At 48.5% G+C, this 17,403-nt stretch overlaps 1 protein-coding gene across 1 annotated transcript in view; it reads right to left on the reverse strand.

Annotated features, from left to right (window-relative positions):
* NT5E (5'-nucleotidase ecto) overlaps positions 1 to 14,210 on the reverse strand; it is a gene marked incomplete at its 5' end in the record, with an annotated part of 29,039 nt that extends 14,829 nt beyond the window's left edge. Inside the window, 2 exons of the mRNA XM_082216307.1 lie at positions 8,484 to 8,706; positions 13,872 to 14,210. Coding sequence (XP_082072433.1) covers positions 8,484 to 8,706; positions 13,872 to 14,210 — 562 coding nt within the window. The remainder of the gene's footprint in view (positions 1 to 8,483; positions 8,707 to 13,871) is intronic.
* Between the last annotated feature and the right edge of the window lie 3,193 nt (positions 14,211 to 17,403).

Here is a 17,403-nt window from a genome sequence, read left to right on the forward strand (position 1 = left end):
TTCTCCCTTCGGTTTCCTCCCCCTCGCTCTCTGTTTCCACCCTTCTCTGCGTCTCTGCTTCTGAACCCCTGACATCCATCCCCCCCTCGAAGCCCCCCCTTCCCCCCTCCCCGCTGTCAGGTGTGGGTGCTGGGTGCTCCATCATCATGGGAGGGAATGCTGGATACAGGTCGCTCCCCGTGGGTGGCCGCCAACTGAAGACCTCCGAGTCTTCCCCCTCGCGGCCGTCGACGTTGACTTGTTGCTCTTCCATCTCTGTACCGCCGTGCTCGAACCCGAGGTCCTCCCCGAACACGTCCATGTCAGTCTCTGCGTCGGTCGCTCGACCTGGCATCTCCCGCCACTTCCTGCGCCATTGCTCCTCTGGTCGATCGTCCCACCAATACGAGATGCCTGATGCCGAACCTGCCGGTGAACCTTCTGGGGAACGGGTGCTCCGTGCGGGTTCCCCTTCTGAGTCGAATCCATGGAACGTGCTGGAAGAAAGTGTGGGTGTGAACAACCAGTCGTCGAAGAAGCTCGCTGGCATGGGTTTGTGCGGGAAGAGGGCATGAAACTCGTCCTTGAGCAGGGGTTCCTCCAAAGCGTAGTCTGGTACCCAGCTATTGGCGCTGGCCCGGGTGCCCTCTCTGGCTAAGAGGTATTCGACTCCCTCTTCCCCCCATCTGGAGTCCAAAATCTCCGTGACCTCGTTGATGTGGTCCTGGTGCTTCACCCCCCGCGTCTCCGTCCGTTCCCGGAGCGGACTTGGCGCCGTCCCTGGCTCCTGGAACCTGTGAGGTGCCTTGTAGGGAGTGAGCACCGACCTGTGGAACACCGGATGCATTCTGGAACCCTCCGGCAGCGCCAGTCGGAAGGCTACCGGGTTGATCTGCGCTTCGACTTGGTACGGACCGATCTGCTTGTGCCCCAACTTCTTCTTGGCAAGTGACCTGGTCGGCACTGCGTGGGCTGCCAACCAGACCCAGTCTCCCACTTGGATCACTTCGCCAACCCGCCTGTGCTTGTCAGCTTGCACCTTGTAGGCGTGCTTAGCTAGCTCCAGCTGCCGTCTGAGTTGATCGTGGACCGCCTGCAGCTCTGACGCGAACGCGTCCGCCGTCTGTGGTTCTCCTTCCCCCACTCTCTCCAGTCCCGGGAAGGTTCTGGGATGCCTCCCATTGTTGGCAAAGAACGGCGTCACTCCTGTGGACACGTGCTTCGTGTTGTTGTAAGCGAACTCGGCTAGCGGCAGGTAATCCACCCACGTCGCAGGCTGTTGATTGGCATAGCATCTCAGGTACTGCTGCATGATGGCATTGACCCTCTCTGCTTGCCCGTTGGTCTGCGGGTGTCTTGCTGATGCCAGATTGACCTTGACATTTAGAAAACCCATCAGCTTCTGCCAGAAAGACGAGATGAACTGGCGTCCGCGGTCGGACAGGATAGACCGTGGCAGGCCATGCACTTTGAACACGTGATCTATGAACAGTTTGGCGGTTTGTTCCGCCGTGGCCACCTTCGCACACGGAATGAAATGTGCCATCTTGGTGAACAAGTCCACCACCACTAGCACAGCTGTCTTGCCTCTCGAGCTGGGTAAATCCGTCACAAAGTCCAGGGCCACCCTCTCCCACGGTTCAAACGGCGTTTGCAGCGGTTCTAACAGTCCCGCCGGTGGTCTGTGTACCGGCTTGGCCCTCTGGCAGGTGTCGCACCTCGCGACGTAGTCCGCGACCTCCCCTCTCAGCCTGGGCCACCAGAAGTCTCTCGCGACTAATTCCATCGTTTTCTCTGTGCCAAAGTGACCGGCCGTGGGTGCGTCGTGCAACTGTTGCAGTACCTTGGCGCGAAGGTCGTCTCCTGGTACATAGACAGCCCCTTTGCGTAGGAGCAAGCCGTCCCGCACCTGGAACTCGTCCGTGGTAGCCGTGCCTCTGAGCAGTTCCGCCATCTTGTCTTGCGCGAATGAGTCGTCCCGCAATGCACGTCGCACCGCATCCAGGTCTACTGTAGCTGAGGCACACGCCCACGCCGTCGGTGCGAAGATGTGCATGGCCGCCGCTGGCGTCACCTCTTCTAGGTATTGCGGTTTTCGGGACAGTGCATCCGCCATGATGTTGGTGTCGCCTGGGACGTACTCTATTCGGAAATTGAAGTCAGCAAAGAACTCCGCCCAACGTATCTGCCTCTGGTTCAGGAACTGAGCCGTGCGCCAGTGCTCCAGATTCTTGTGGTCCGTGCAGACCTGCACCGTGTGCTTGGCGCCGATTAGGAAGTGCCTCCACGCCTTGAAAGCTGCATGAATGGCCAGCAACTCCCTGTCCCAGATGGTGTAGTTCTGCTCCGACTTGCTGAGCTTTCTGGAGTAGAACGCTCCCGGCCGCCACACCCCCTGCGGGTCTCGCTGCAGCAGAACAGCTCCCACGGCTCTGTCTGACGCGTCTGTCTCTACCCTCAACGGTTTACTGGGGTCGATATGCAGCAGTTGCTTCTCCGATGCGAAGAGATGCTTGAGCGCTTGAAAGGACTGCTCCGCCTGCTCCGTCCAGATGAATTTCTTTTTTTTGGAGCTGAGCGTGTCCGTAATTGCTGCCGTCTGCATCGCGAACCCCTTGATAAACTTGCGATAGAAGTTGGCGAAGCCGACAAACCGCTGGACCTCCTTCCGGTTGCGCGGGCTCTTCCAATCCAATACCGCACGAACCTTGGTGCTGTCCATGGCTATCCCCTTGTCCGACAACTTGTATCCCAGGAAATCCACCTCCGTCGTGTCGAACTGGCACTTCTCCAGCTTGGCGTACAGTCTATGTTGTTGCAACCTGCTGAGCACCTCCCTCACGTCTCGGTCGTGAGCTTGCTGCGAGTCCGAGAAAATCAGGATGTCATCCAGGAAGCAGACGCATGTTTTGTAGAGGAGTCCCTCCAACACGTGATGCATAAAAGCTTGAAAACAGTGAGAGCCATTTTGTAATCCAAAGGGCATAACCCTGTACTCGTAGGTGCCCAGCGGTGTGAACATGGCCGTCTTCCACTCATCGCCCTCCCGCATGCGGATGAGATTGTACGCCCCTCGTAGGTCCAACTTGGTGAACACGCGTCCCTTGCGCACCGTCGCGAGGAGGTCGTCAATCCTGGGCATGGGGTAATCAGACGGTTTGGTCATCTGGTTCAAAAGGCGGTAGTCCACAACGAGTCTTTTTTGGGGCGTGTCTTTCTTTTTCACGAAGAAAACGGGACTGCCCCCCACTGCCTTGGACTCTCTGATGAAGCCACGCTCCAGATTATGCTCGATGAACTGTTTGAGTTCCTGCATTTCATCTTCAGACATGGAGTATAGCCGCCCCTTCGGCAGCGTCGCCCCCGGTAGGAGGTCAATTTTGCAGTCATATGGCCGGTGAGGGGGTAGCTTGTCCGCCTCCTTCTCGCAGAAGACCTCCAAAAAGTTCGCGTATTTGTGGGGGACCGCTTGCAACGTTCCCAACTGCAGTTGTGATTCCTCCTCCTCTCCCTCCCGTCGGGGCAGGATGCAGTGTTCTGCGCAATAAGAGGAGCCGAAGATCAGTTGTCTCTGGTACCAAGCCAGTGTCGGACTGTGCCTGTCCAGCCAACTCATGCCCAACACAATGGGCGTGTCCGACAGTTGGGTGACATTAAAACTGATGACTTCCCTGTGGTTGCCAAGGCGCATCACCATTGGTGGCGTCTGCTTCACCACCTGCCCCCCTAGCAACTCTCTGCCATCCACTGTGACGACTTGCAGGGGCAGAGTGGCAGGCAATAGCTGTATAGCGTGCTGCTCCACAAAGCTCTGCGCTATAAAGTCTGCGTTGCTTCCAGAATCCACAGAAAGCGGCACTTCGATAGTGACGCCGTTGGGTAGCTGGAGAGACGCTGTGAGCTGCACTACTGGTTTGGGTGGGAGGGGATCCGTGGGTTGCAATATCGCTGGGGACTGCTTCACAGATGCGTCTGGCTGGGCCCCAGTGCCTCCGTCTCCAGCCAGACATCGTCGTTTCCCTGCTGTGGTTCTCCTTGCTGCGTTGCTGCAGTCACCATTGCTGAGGCTGCAGTGTGCTTGTGGAGCCTCCGGGGACACTCCTTCGCCAAATGGCCTGGATCCTCGCAGATGTAACACTTCCTGTTCCCTCTAGGAGGCTTCGCTTTCACTGCTGCCGGTGCTAGGGCTCTGGCTGCTGACTGAGCCCTTGCACCTCCAACCTCCATCGGTTCCCCTCCCCCTCCTGGCGGAGGTGTGGATTGCGCACGCGCTGCTTCCCTCGGAACGAAAGAGAAACTTCTCGCTGCTTCGCGCCCTCCACGTCCTTCATCTCTGCACCATGGACGTTCTTCCAGCCTCACCCCCACAGTCAGCGCCCTTTGGACCACCTCCTGCGTGCTTCGGGGCCTCTCCCCCCTTGCAATTTCATCCTTAACCGCAGAACTTAGACCCTCCCAGAAGAGGTCTCTGACAGGGGGCGAAACCCGATCCCATTCTAAAGCACTGACCAGCGCAAAAAATCGGGCGTGATACTGCCGGACGCTCGCCCTCCCTTGTTTTAGTCCATGAATCTCCCGTCTGGCAAGATCCACATCAATAGTAGACAAAAAACACGCATCCATCGCTTTGATAAAGGCATCTGCATTCTGAAGCGCCGGATCTTTATCCCTCCACAAATTGCGCAGCCAGGCTTTGGCATCCCCATGCAAATGGGACAATATGAACCCCACCTTCTCTTCCTCATCTCTAAAGTCTTTTGCCAGCAGTTGCAGTGCGCACATTACGTCTGCTCTAAAATTAGGGTACTGTTGCAAAGTCCCATCGAAGTGAGCCACAAGCCCTCCTGCTCTCCGTGCCAATCCCACGCCCTCCGGTCTGGGTCCCGGTTGCCCTTGCTTAACAAGCATTTCAAACCTGGCGTGTAGGTCTCTGTAGGCGGCTGTAGTCTCCTCCTCCCGTTTCTTGGAAGCCAATACCTCTGAGGACAACTGGGTCACTGCCTCTTGCAGCGCGGAGATCCTCTGTTCTTCCGTCATCTTGCTAACCTTTGTGAGCTTGCTTACAGACACCCCTCTTCCTCCCCTAGCGGCTTCTGCTCCCGCTGCGAGGTTTCAGGTTTCTGAAGCTTTGATGGGATGGGTCTTACTGTCAGAGCTGCTACCAGGTCCCAGCTCACATAGGACCACGCCACACAGCGTCCACTTTAAAAGAGTCTTTATTGAGTTACAGGATTCATTTCCGAACTGCAGCGTGCAGCTCTACACCTTCTGCCCTAGGTCGGCGAAGACCCATCTGAGTCCCCGCCTCTTGCACACCAGCTTAATACCCTAGCCTTGCTCCACCTCCTTCGCCTCTCCCTACGTCTCTGGGTCCTTCTGCCCCCCTGGGACTCCTCCCTTCTACTCTCCTCTGACGCTGACCCCCCTGATCCTTCCGCTTCCTTTCGGCGAGCTTTGGGACCTGGCTCACTCTCCGGGCTGCTTACTGCTCCAGCTTCCGCTGCATTTGAACTTGGCGCGCGCGCCCAACTCTCTACTTTCCTCTTGACCGTTGCCTCGCTCTCTGAGGAGGGCGTGACCACCCCTGACTCGTGCCCTCCCTCCTGCTGACGGCCTCCGGAACCCGATGCCTGGCTGCCTTCCTCCCTGCTGCTCTCAGTCTTGAGCGTGGGTCCCGACTTCCAGCTGCTGCTCTCTGAATCTCCTCTGTTCCCTTCCTCCTGGGGTGTCCCCCCGGATCCCCCCCTTGCTCTGCTCACTGGGGCTCCCTTTTGGGAGTCCTCTGACTCACTGCTTAGGCTTGGAGATCTCGGGTCGTCATCATCACTCATTCTCCCTTCGGTTTCCTCCCCCTCGCTCTCTGTTTCCACCCTTCTCTGCGTCTCTGCTTCTGAACCCCTGACAATAACATTCTCTCTTGGTTTAACAAGTTCCTTTCAAGTACAGTGGTACCTCAGGTTACATACGCTTCAGGTTACATTACGCTTCAGGTTACACACTCCGCTAACCCAGAAACAGTGCTTCAAGTGAAGAACTTTGCTTCAGGATAAGAACAGAAATTGTGCTCTGGTGGCGCGGCAGCAGGAGGAGGCCCCATTAGCTAAAGTAGTACTTCAGGTTAAGAACGGACCTCCAGAACGAATTAAGTACTTAACCTCAGGTACCACTGTAATGGAAGTTACACTGATACATTGCTAATTTGCTAGCTCCGTAGTTCTGTGGATCCCTCATATGACAGGAAATCATTTGGTTGCTTTAGCAGAAAGTGGATGGTATTCAAATAAAATCATTGTGCAAGCAGAACAACTTCCACTTGTGCAAGGGGACATCTCCCCAAGGTCCTGACAAGAGAAGACTGGAAACAGAAGTTAATGGACTACACAGAAATGGCGAAACTTACCGGGAGAATAAGAAATCAAGGAAACAATTCTTTTTAGACAGGAATGGAAATGGTTTTTTGAGTGTTTACAAACAAACTGTAAACAGATTAAGACATTGGCAGGATTACTGTAAATACCTGCGCTCTCTCTCTCTCTATATATATATGGGATATATACAGGAATAGATACATAAAAGAATATGTTGAGATAATTTGGAGTATGCAGGAAGATGAAAAGAAAGGTAAAGAACCACAGAAAGAGGGGGAAGGGAGCCGGAGTTTAAAATGCTAAAATTATGATTGGATAATTGTTGTCATATATATAAATGAAACTTATAATTTAAAACTTTTTTTAAAAGGGGGGGAACATCTCCTCGCCCCCAGCACACACTGTACACTCTCCCCAAACCAGCTCTGGAGGGTAGGGGTAATATCAATTAAAACATTATGCAGCAAGCTATCCCCACAAAAATAATGCTAATAAGAAGATCCAATCTACCCTTCAGACACCTTCAGACACCTTCAGAAACAAGAAGACCATAAATAATGTGCCAACATCAGAGTAGAATCAGGAAACCATGTTCCCATTATTAATTTTGGAACTATTAACAGGCTCTTTATGTTCCCATTATTAGTCAGTACTAGAACAGCTACAGAACGTATTCATTCACCAAAGCATTTATGTAGCAGTTTGCTAACATGCAGTCAATCAGCAATTCCTTACTCCTGGATATGAAATAGCTATTGGACATGAATGAAGAACACGTGTCTAAACAAAAATGTCTGCTCTCATTTTGGCCCCGGGTTTGTATGACACCGAGCAATAGCTTAGGCTTTGTTCCATGCTCTCACAATAATAATGGAAATGATACACGAAAGGATTCCCAGAAAGCAAAAGGCTGAGCTGCATGGAACACCATCTGGTAGCTAGTAAAGCCAACAGCCTTTTGCTCTGGGCTCTGGAGTAAAGAGTGGCATTTCCTTTTAGCTCAGAGCAAATGCAGCTTTCTTGGCCTGATGATTTTGCATTTGTACAGCCTATATATCTATATCCTTTTGAAATTCATGCAAATGTCTTAAGTTGCTTGGACAAGGTGATTTCACAGTTCTTCCCTAAGGAGGAAAAGGAGAGGTTACAAAATGCCCCAGGTCTTTCACCAGAGGACAGATGTGTTTTTTTTGGAATACACATGAACAGTACAGGAAACCTAAAGATATGAATCCGAGCTAATGACTCCTGGTAGAAATTTTGGTCTAACTAATTAACCATTAAATAACCATTGGGCAGCTTTCAAATAACGAGTCCTGTTCTCTTTTGCAATGGGTTTTCCTTCCCCTCCCCTCTCCTCCCCACCCACCCACTATGACTAGCTGGGGTGTGTCAAGAGAACCCCTGGAACAGCATATATCTGGCAAGCCAAAATACCATAGATTCCAGCGTATTAGGTGATTGGGCGTATAAGACGAAATTGCTGTTCAATTTTAGAGTTGTAGGGTTTGAGCATCGCCAGGGGCAGAGCATGCACCGCTCCACTGCCTCTGCCGTTGCAGCAGCAGCAGCCTGAGGCGAGGCGTTTGGCGGGCGGGTGGGTGAGCGCCGCACTCGGAAGGACTTTCCGTGGCCCCTTCTGTGGAGATGGAGGAGGAGTGACGGCAGAAGGGGCGCCTCTGCTCACTGGCTTCCTCTCCTCCTTCCCTAAGCGTATACCCAGCGTATAAGATGACCCCCGACTTTTGGGGTGATTTTCCAGGGATAAAAAGTCGTCTTGTACGCCAGAACATACAGTACTTGTCTTGATGACTGCCTTAGCACAATGTTGAATTCCTCTCATAATCTTTGAGACCTGTCCAGATGCCTGTGACTGAATGACACATTAAGCTGATAATTAAACAAAGATCTAAATAGATGAAAACCGTGTATATGTGTATATATATGGGGGGAGAGGTTCTATCATCTGATTCCACTATAGTCACACATATCTGGTGCTCACTTTTAATCTTACTTTGAGCACCATTTAATATAATTGCTACAGGAAGAGGAAATAAAATAGGATGGGAGTCACATGATTCAAAATAAATATATTTATTTGCATAATTTTTACATAAGCATTAAAAGAAAGAATACCTGGATTTGAAAGGACAGGTGTCTCCTTTGAGGTATAGCCAACAATTCCCACTTTTTCCGAACCAACTTCCAGAATTTTGTAAGGAAGGAAATATCCTGTGATGTTGCTTGCTAGTTTCTTGTTTGCTTTGATGTTTGCACTTACAACAGGAAACTTAACATTTTTCAGCAGTGGATCCAATAATCCATTCACACCATTGTCAAATTCATGGTTCCCGATTGTCTGCACAACATAAAAGAAAAGAAAAATAGAATCTCCTATTGACAAGAAGTTCCCGCAATCATGAAAAGCAAAGTACAACATAAGGACATATTTTAAAATCTACACTGTGATCCATCCAGTTCCAACACGTGAGCAGTATGCTATATCCAAATAGTATCTTTTCAAACTCTCTTACATCTATTTCAGTTCAGCTACTAATATTTGGAGGTGCGTCAACACAGTTCTTCAGTCTCTGAAACGCTAAGAGTTAAAAACCTGTGGCCCTCTAAATATTGTTGTACTTCCACTCCCCAAACCCCCAGCCGGTGTGACCAATGGTCAAGCCTGATGGAAGTTGGAGTCCAGCAATATCTGGAGGTGAATAAGTCCCCTCAGCCCCATTTTCAAACAAGAACAGTGTCAGCATCCTCTCCAATTGTCACAATGGACTAGATTTGGAATTTTGAGCCAATGAGTAATTGTATTTAAGAATTTAAAATATTTGGAATTTCAGTGGCCCTCAATAATTTCCTTAGAATGCTTAAATTTCTTTATCTTTTTGCAAGGTTGAAATCAAGGCTCTCCCATAACCATCTTTAACCAGACTGCTCACCAAAGGAGCATATTTGGGTGTAGCAGTTGCCTGACTTCAGTTTCAACTATAGGGTGAGTCTTTTAAAAGACGCCCCGTGGAACATGTGTACTCTGTATCCATGGGGCCTCTTTTAAAGGACTCACCCTGTATAACTGTAAAAAGCACTTCAAGATGACAGTGCTTGCTGAAGGAAAAGAAAGGGACTTTTATCCTGCTGTCTTTATCCTTCTAACCTCTTCTTGGTTTAATTTTGAAGACCAGTAAGCAAGTGAATGATCTTGCACCCATTTTTTTCCTGAGCCAAAGATCAATCTGACCAATCAACACTGCACAGCATGACAAAATATGTACTTACTCACCATGCCTTCAGCAGAAAAGATTTGGAAATGTATGCATTACACTGCAAATATATCCCTGTAACTTATTGCTCTCTTTTTTAAGCCATGGTGTAACAAGCTACTCTGAAGAGCCAATATTTCCAAGCAGCTTCCTTCTACACTTTCCAGGGCAAATCGTTTCTCTGATTTCCACCCTTTTAGGCAATGACAAGGATTCTTGAAATATGAAACATACCGTTCAGACAATGCCTGGTCTTGCATCCCTGCCCCTTCTGTGCTTAGGGCAGGATACAATGTTATAAACATGATACTGTATTCTACATGTAGTGTTATTAAGTTGCACTGACATGGTAGGCAGATAAACATATTTACACACCTAACCGCAATATGGCTCAATAATACCTTCAGAGATGTTTGTGTCTGTTTACAGTAGGCACATTCATCTATTGTGGTCTGCATGGAAGGCACCAGATAACGCATTGTACTATGTTGCAGTGTGCTGAAGTCATGTTTACCTTCTTTTGTCCACAACAAGTGCAGTGCAGACCAAACAGAGCTGCCCACACTGTGATTTGGATGTGGAAACAAACAACTTGAAGCCACTTAAAATGCCAAGAACAAGACCTAGAATGGATTTAAAATATATGATACTTCACATGCTTAAAATAGAATGAAAGCTTGAGCAAAACAACTCAGCACTGATTACAAGCCTGATTTGACGTATTTGTCCAGACGTATTTGATCACCCAACGTTATGTGTTCCCAATAAAAACAGATAAAATCTGTATATTATAAAAGTAGCATCTAAGCAAATTGTGAAATTTTCAGCAATGAAGTATTTAGAATCTGGCTTGTGCACATTCCAGAATTTTCTGTATGCTTTGAGACTGAAACAAACATCTGCTTTTACTTTGCACATATAATTGAGAGCAGGACTCTTTCAATCTTGTACATTTCATTTCTTTTTACAGATTATTTCAAAATAGTTCCCACCATGCTTAAACAGATTTCACCAAAGAAGATTTGGGGATCCAAAACCACACCCCGTGTATCTTTATGCAATAGGTTTTTTTTGTCATTTATCCAGAAACCAAAAACAGTAGTGCCAAGCAAAGATGGGACTGGCTTTAACTTGGCCCCCAAAATCTCCACCCTAACCCTGTGCTGCTTAGGAAAGGGAACGAGGTATGGCATAATAATCTCAAATCCGATGGCTCTGCTGTGGCATGCCAGCCAACGCTTGGATAAAAGGAGGGCAAGATGTTCCCTTGCCCAGACACTGCAAGTTATATATCTACGTCTCCTGTTGTTCTCTCATCTCACAAAAACAGATTAAAAGACCTTCTCTTCCAAGAGATTTCCATATTGATCGGAATGAAAGGATGTACTGCAATTCACACCACAGAATGAGAAGAAGAGATGAGTCCAGTATCCATCCCAGCCTTCTCTCACACATTTTCTTTCTTTTCTTTCTTATATTCCCATTCACTTAAGTTTAGTGCCAAGTGCTTAACTCCTTGTTGCCACACTGCCTGCAGAGGTTTGATGAGTGGAACAGATGTGAGTAGGCTGTTGTCACAAAGCAAAATAGCCACCTTTCTAGATTCAGTGACACATTTAAGAGTGTGTGTTTTTCTAGAGGCCAGAATAACGGCAAATGCTTTTCCTATGCACAACCGGCAGAAGTGTTTCCTGGAAGTATATATCCCGAGGATACAAGGGGCAACAATCATTTAATATAATCACGTTAAGATAGGATACCATGACAATTACACTGGACAAAGCTTGCAAGTTATGGAAGAAGCAGGCAGTACAGTTGTTAACAGCACTGGATTTGGGGATAGTATTAGGTGTTGGTTCACTATCTGTTTCTTCATCATCCCAGCAGTCTTCCCATGTGGGATTATGTTTTCTACGTCCATCTTTGGTCTTGCACTGTTTTGTCTTATTAATAGCCGCTGCTAGGAATAATTCAATGTGGGGCAAAAGAATTCTAATTTCACATACATGCTCATGGGACCTGTACTGGTGGTAACTGATCTGGAACTAGACCTTATATACCTTGATAGAGGTATATGAAATTATGCAAGGTGTGGGGAAAGTGAAGTGGGAGAGGGGTTCTCTCTCTCTCTCTCTCTCTCTCTCTCTCTCTCTCTCTCTCTCTCTCATACTGCTAGAGCTTATAGCCATCAATTGAAACTGAATTGCTGGAAGAATCAGGGCAGTCAAAACAAAGCTCTTCTTCTGTCAGTGCATAGTGCCTTCTGTGGGACTATCAGATTTTACTCTCACGAGATGTAGTAATGGCCTTCAGCTTGGATAGCTGTGAAAGGGGATTAGACAAATTCATGGAGGACAAGGCTATCTGTGGCTGCTAACCATGATAGCTATGTTCTACAACCACATTTGGAGGCAATATGCCTCTGAATACCAGTTGCTGAGAAGGGCTCTTGCCAGGACATCCCTAGTGTGTATGTACAGCATAGAATAAGGCACATTTGCCACGGAAAATGGCGGACGTATTCCTGAGGTATCCCCAAGGAATTTCCAATATGTGTTATTCTATCCCTCCAAATACTCTACCTCTAAATGCCTTGAGGCTCCATAACGATTAATCAAACAAAATGTATTTATATCTTCTCTCAATAAAATATCATCAAGAGTGCTTCGACATAAAATTAAATTATTACCAAGGCTGCTTCAACAAAGAATTAAAACAGCATATCTAAATCACATTGGTATCTTCTAATCTAAGACAACTAAGCAGCAGTCTAAAAAACATTTAAAAAACAACAACACAACACTGGAAATATAAAAGCATTTTAATTTTGTGGCTAAAAGTTATTAAATTTGTAATCAGGTGAATTCATAAAGAGAAAGGACACTTCACTCCTGGAGTAGCCTGATCAAAATAATCCTATATCTGGCTGCTACCAACTTAAGTTCACAGGTCAGGCCTCAAATAATGGTTTTAATATTAGAGCATGGCGTATAGCAGTATAGTAGATGGTATTCCAAATGCCATGGTTCCAGACTTACAGCTTTAAAGGTTAAAAATCTGCAGCACTTGGAATCAGCGGTGCAGCTAGGTATTTTAGACTCTGAACTTAATGTCCAAAGTCTAAAACGGCATTTCAGGGGCTCCTGCTGTTTAGATGGGAATGTGTATTACTTCACTTACTTCAGTGTGTGGTAAGCCAGCCCTGCTGCATTTGAAGGCCCTCCTGCTCATTCTTCTGAGTGGGGGACCCTTGATGTCTGCCCCAAAGTCCTGATCTGATGGCACTATCACTTTTATTTCTGCTCAGCAGCAGTCTGGAAGCCAGTGGAGTTTGCTAAGTAGTGCCGAGATAGGTTCATTTTTGGATATACAAATTAACAGCTTCACATATGTATTCTGGGCTTGTTATTAACACATCCAAGTCTTCAGAGGCAGTTCCATGTAGCCGACAGCAGTAGCTGGATCTGATCAAAGGTGCAACTACTCCAGCACTTTCTTTCCAACAGCAGGCCTGCAGCTCCTCTGCACCCAGAGATTAGGCTAAATGATGGGAGTGCTCCCTTTTTTTCTTACATGGAGGTAAGAGAATAGGCACCAGGTTGTGCTTCTCTGGAGCATCTCCTCCAAAATCCCAACCTCTTCTAGAGGAGCTTCTCAGTGCTGAGTCTCACATCTTCTGGTTGTGGCTGGCTGCTGGCCTTCTCCACTACTTAAGAAGAAAGGATTCCTCCCGTCAAGGTGTCCAGCTGATCTCTTATGGTCCACAGCTTAATTTTATTATCATTTACATGGTGCAGGTAGTGTTTACAGGATTTGAAGCGCTCAGTGTTTGGAAAAGTTGCCTCAAAGTAAAGCTGACCAAATAGAATCAAGGCGGAAAGTGGAAAAGGGAGATCACTGTTGTTGTTGGTTAGTATCCAACCCCTGGAACCTTGAAAAAAATGGTTCAGACTCTTGCTTTTTGCTACCCTAAATAGAAGAGCGTCCTTACCTCAGCCCTGAGCCTGTGGCCTGCCAATCAACCACCTGAGGGGAGCCCCAGTCCCTTCAGCTCTGAAGGGAAAGAAAGAAAACTGGCCTCTTCTCATGCCTGCTCAGATCTTTCTTATGGCCTCCCTTCATACTGGAGCACGTCCAGTTGGGAGGACCCAATGGCGCCACGGAAAGTTTTTTGGAGGGGGGGAGCGTGCCGGACCCTCGCGCCCCACCTGGCGGCTTTGCCCCCCTCTCTCGCCGCCCCCCCCCCGCTTACCATTGCGTCATAGCCGAGGAGGTTCATGAAGCGCACCACCTCCTGCCCTTTGAAGAAGCTGAACCACACGGTGCCCTGGTACTGGTCGCCGGCGTCGAGGAGCAGCACGTTGCGCTGCGCGGCGCGGAGCCGGCGGATCTCGGTGGCGCGCCGCGCGACGCCTCCGTAGCAGTCCTGCCCGACGCACTTGCCCGAGTCGCGGCTGGTCTGCTCCACGCGGGCGTGGACGTCGTTGGTGTGCAGGATGGTGAGCTCGAAGGCGCCGGCCGAGCAGGCGCAAAGCGCGCCCAGCAGCAGCGCGCCCAGCCTCCGCGCGCAACTCTGCCCGAGGCTCTCCATGAGGGAAGGCAGCGCGCGCTCCGTGCCCCTCGGCGCACGGACTGGCACTGGGGAGCGCAGCTGCCGGCAGAGGCGCTTGAGGCGCAGCCCGGCGGGGCGGGGAGGAGCTGGAGGGCCGCCTCCCGCGCGCCGCCGCCCGACTCCCCCTCCAATCAGGACTAACCCCCCGCCGCGAGTTCCGCGGGTGCTGCCTGCCTGGGAAGGTCTGGCTGGCTCCTTCGGAGACTCCCTGCCCGCCTTCGCCTTCCCGCCTTAGTCAACTTTTCCCGAGAGGAGTCTTGGCATCCTTGGGCACTTTTCTGGGCAGATCTGGGGAGGCTTCCTCATGTTGTGAACTCCGGGCACCATCCACTTTTCCCCGCAAAAATAAACACTCCTTAAACCAGGACTACTACTACTACTACTAAATGCAACATTACACAATACATAATTACATATGGTAATGTTTCGCTTGACATGATGTCTCCAGTCCTTGATCTGAACCCAGCTGCCAACTGACTAACCTGTTCATATTTCCATATCAACCAAAATGTTACAAAACTGAGTGTGCACCTTCCACTTTGGGCACATTCCGTTGGGCTTACTTCCCCTAAAATACCGGTAAATTAGGGTTTTGTTTTGTTTCTTGTGGGGCAATGGAGCTACCTTTAATTTTCCGATTTATAACTGGGAGCTGCCGTCTAAAAGGCAACAGGCTCCCCTGCGCAGTCACTTGCATTGGGGGTCCCTTCCTTCGCATAACTCTGTGAGGTAGCTTAAACAGAGACACTAACTTAGAATCATAGAATTAGAAGGGACCCAAGGGTCATCTAGTCCAACCCCCTGCAATGCAGGAATCTCAGCTAAAGCATCCATGACAGGTGGCCATCCAACCTCTGCTTATAAACCTCAAAGGAAGGACAGTTCTTCCTTGCTTCAGGCCAGCCAATGGCCAATTCACATTGACGCTGCATGGCAAATGTTGCAGTGCCAGATATCATACAGAGTGAAGGGGAGCCAACTGCTTCCAGGCAGCGAGGGGCACTCAGTAGCTCACTGCTCCCACAGTCCATTGCCAGAGAGCCTTGGGTCAAGTGTGGCTTACTTGACTGACAAAGGGCTTGTGCATTCATGGCAGATTTCCTTCCCACTGCCACAAACCAGAAAGGACACACATATGAAACACAGTATTACTCTTTCATGTTCATTGTCCTTCCATGTAACACTGGTGAAAGTAAAGTGCTGACACGTGATTTTCCACTTGTTTACTTTTAAGTAAACCAAATGGTTATATGCGGCCAAGCAAGCCTATGGATCTAAATGGCCACTAGGGGCCATTGTAGGGAACCTGCCAATGACACCTCAAACTGCACTATTCTATCTATGTACACAATGGATATAATATCAATCAATCAGTTTATTACAGTCATAGACCAGCAGTCAGCAAATAGAAAATTAAGTGAAATATTTAGTATAGGTTAAGTATAGGAGGAATCAGCCCTGATTTTTAAGGAAATCAGCCCTGAGTGCTCACTGGAAGGACAGATCGTGAAGCTGAGGCTCCAATACTTTGGCCACCTCATGAGAAGAGAAGACTCCCTGGAAAAGACCCTGATGTTGGGAAAGATGGAGGGCACAAGGAGAAGAGGACGACAGAGGACGAGATGGTTGGATGGTGTTCACGAAGCTACCAGCATGAGTTTGACCAAACTGTGGGAGGCAGTGGAAGATAGAAGTGCCTGGCGTGCTCTGGTCCATGGGGTCATGAAGAGTCGGACACGACTAAACAACAACAAGTATAGGAGGACAGTTAAACTTTTTCTTTTTAGTCAGACTTCTGAACCTTCTCAACTGCTTGGGCTTCTGTGATACAGTACAGTGGTACCTCGGGTTACATGCACTTCAGGTTACAGAGTCCGCTAACCCAGAAATAGTACTGTGGCATTCCTACGGAGCCCCGGGTCGTCTCATGGACTATTGACCCGTACACCACTAATCCGCTGCCACCAACCAGGTCCTCCCTGGTAAAATCACTTCAGTCTCAGTCAGCTTTTCAATTAATAAAGAAGAGTGTATTTTGTTTCAGACACAAACAAAACTTTTACAGCATTCCAAACGTTGTTGCTCTTTACTTTCTTAGTCTTATTTTCCTCTCTCTATCTCTTCTACCTCCCCACACTCAAGAAGCCACTGCCCTAGCTGTCTCTCTATTTCCAACTGCTTCTCCAACTGCCTTTCCCAACCAGCCAACCCACTAAAACCAACCAACTGCCCACCAACAACTCCCAATGAACTCCTCCCAGAACTAGTTTTATAGACCCACCGACTCCAGCCCCCTGGGTCCTGTCTGTGCAACCTATTTAACTATTACCCCTCCAGCACTCTCTCATATATGTTAACGTCACAAGTACCTCGGGTTAAGAACTTTGCTTCAGGATGAGAACAGAAATCGTGCTCCAGCGGTACAGCGGCAGCAGGAGGCCCCATTAGCTAAAGCGGTGCTTCAGGTTAAGAACAGTTTCAGGTTAAGAACGGACCTCCGGAATGAATTAAGTACTTAACCCAAGGTACCACTGTACTTGCTTTTGTTTTCCATTGCTTGCTTCTTTATTGGAGAGGACATTTAAAGCTCTGTTTACATTATTCCACACCTCTCTTCTTAGGAATAAGAGCAGGAAATATATTATTTCAAGTGAATAAATACAGCCAAAGTTTGTGTCACCACTCCTTCAAATTTTCCAGTTACAAAGAATTGACGAAGTAATCACAGTTGTTTCCTAGAACAATATGGAGAAAATGGATTTCAGAGAAGCCTGAAAAAATCTATCCTTTAGTTAAGGTGGTATGGTGGATGTTCTTCCAGTGGTTTAGGGATAGTACTAACTTTAATGATAATAGCTTTGGTCCCATCTTCTTTCTCAAAGTTGAATGCAAGCTTATCATGCAGACAGTCTCCAAAATTTATCTAACACAAGGTTACTTTCTAAGGGGCAACCATTGTTCTCAAACCTAGGATCTTCACGTCAGAATCCTTATATAGCTTAGGATCAAAAGGATCACAGACCATATTGCTGCTGCTCTTCCTTTCCTTGATATCACAGCTTGTCCTTTTTGTTGCCTCTACAATTCTTCACCACTCTTTTAATGCCCCCCCATGCAATCAGAAGGGTTGGGTCTGGGGACAGAGAAGTAAGCTTAAATTGATAAGGAATGC

Source organism: Podarcis vaucheri (assembly GCF_965113315.1).
Source record: "Podarcis vaucheri genome assembly, chromosome: 3".
NCBI lineage: Eukaryota > Metazoa > Chordata > Lepidosauria > Squamata > Lacertidae > Podarcis > Podarcis vaucheri.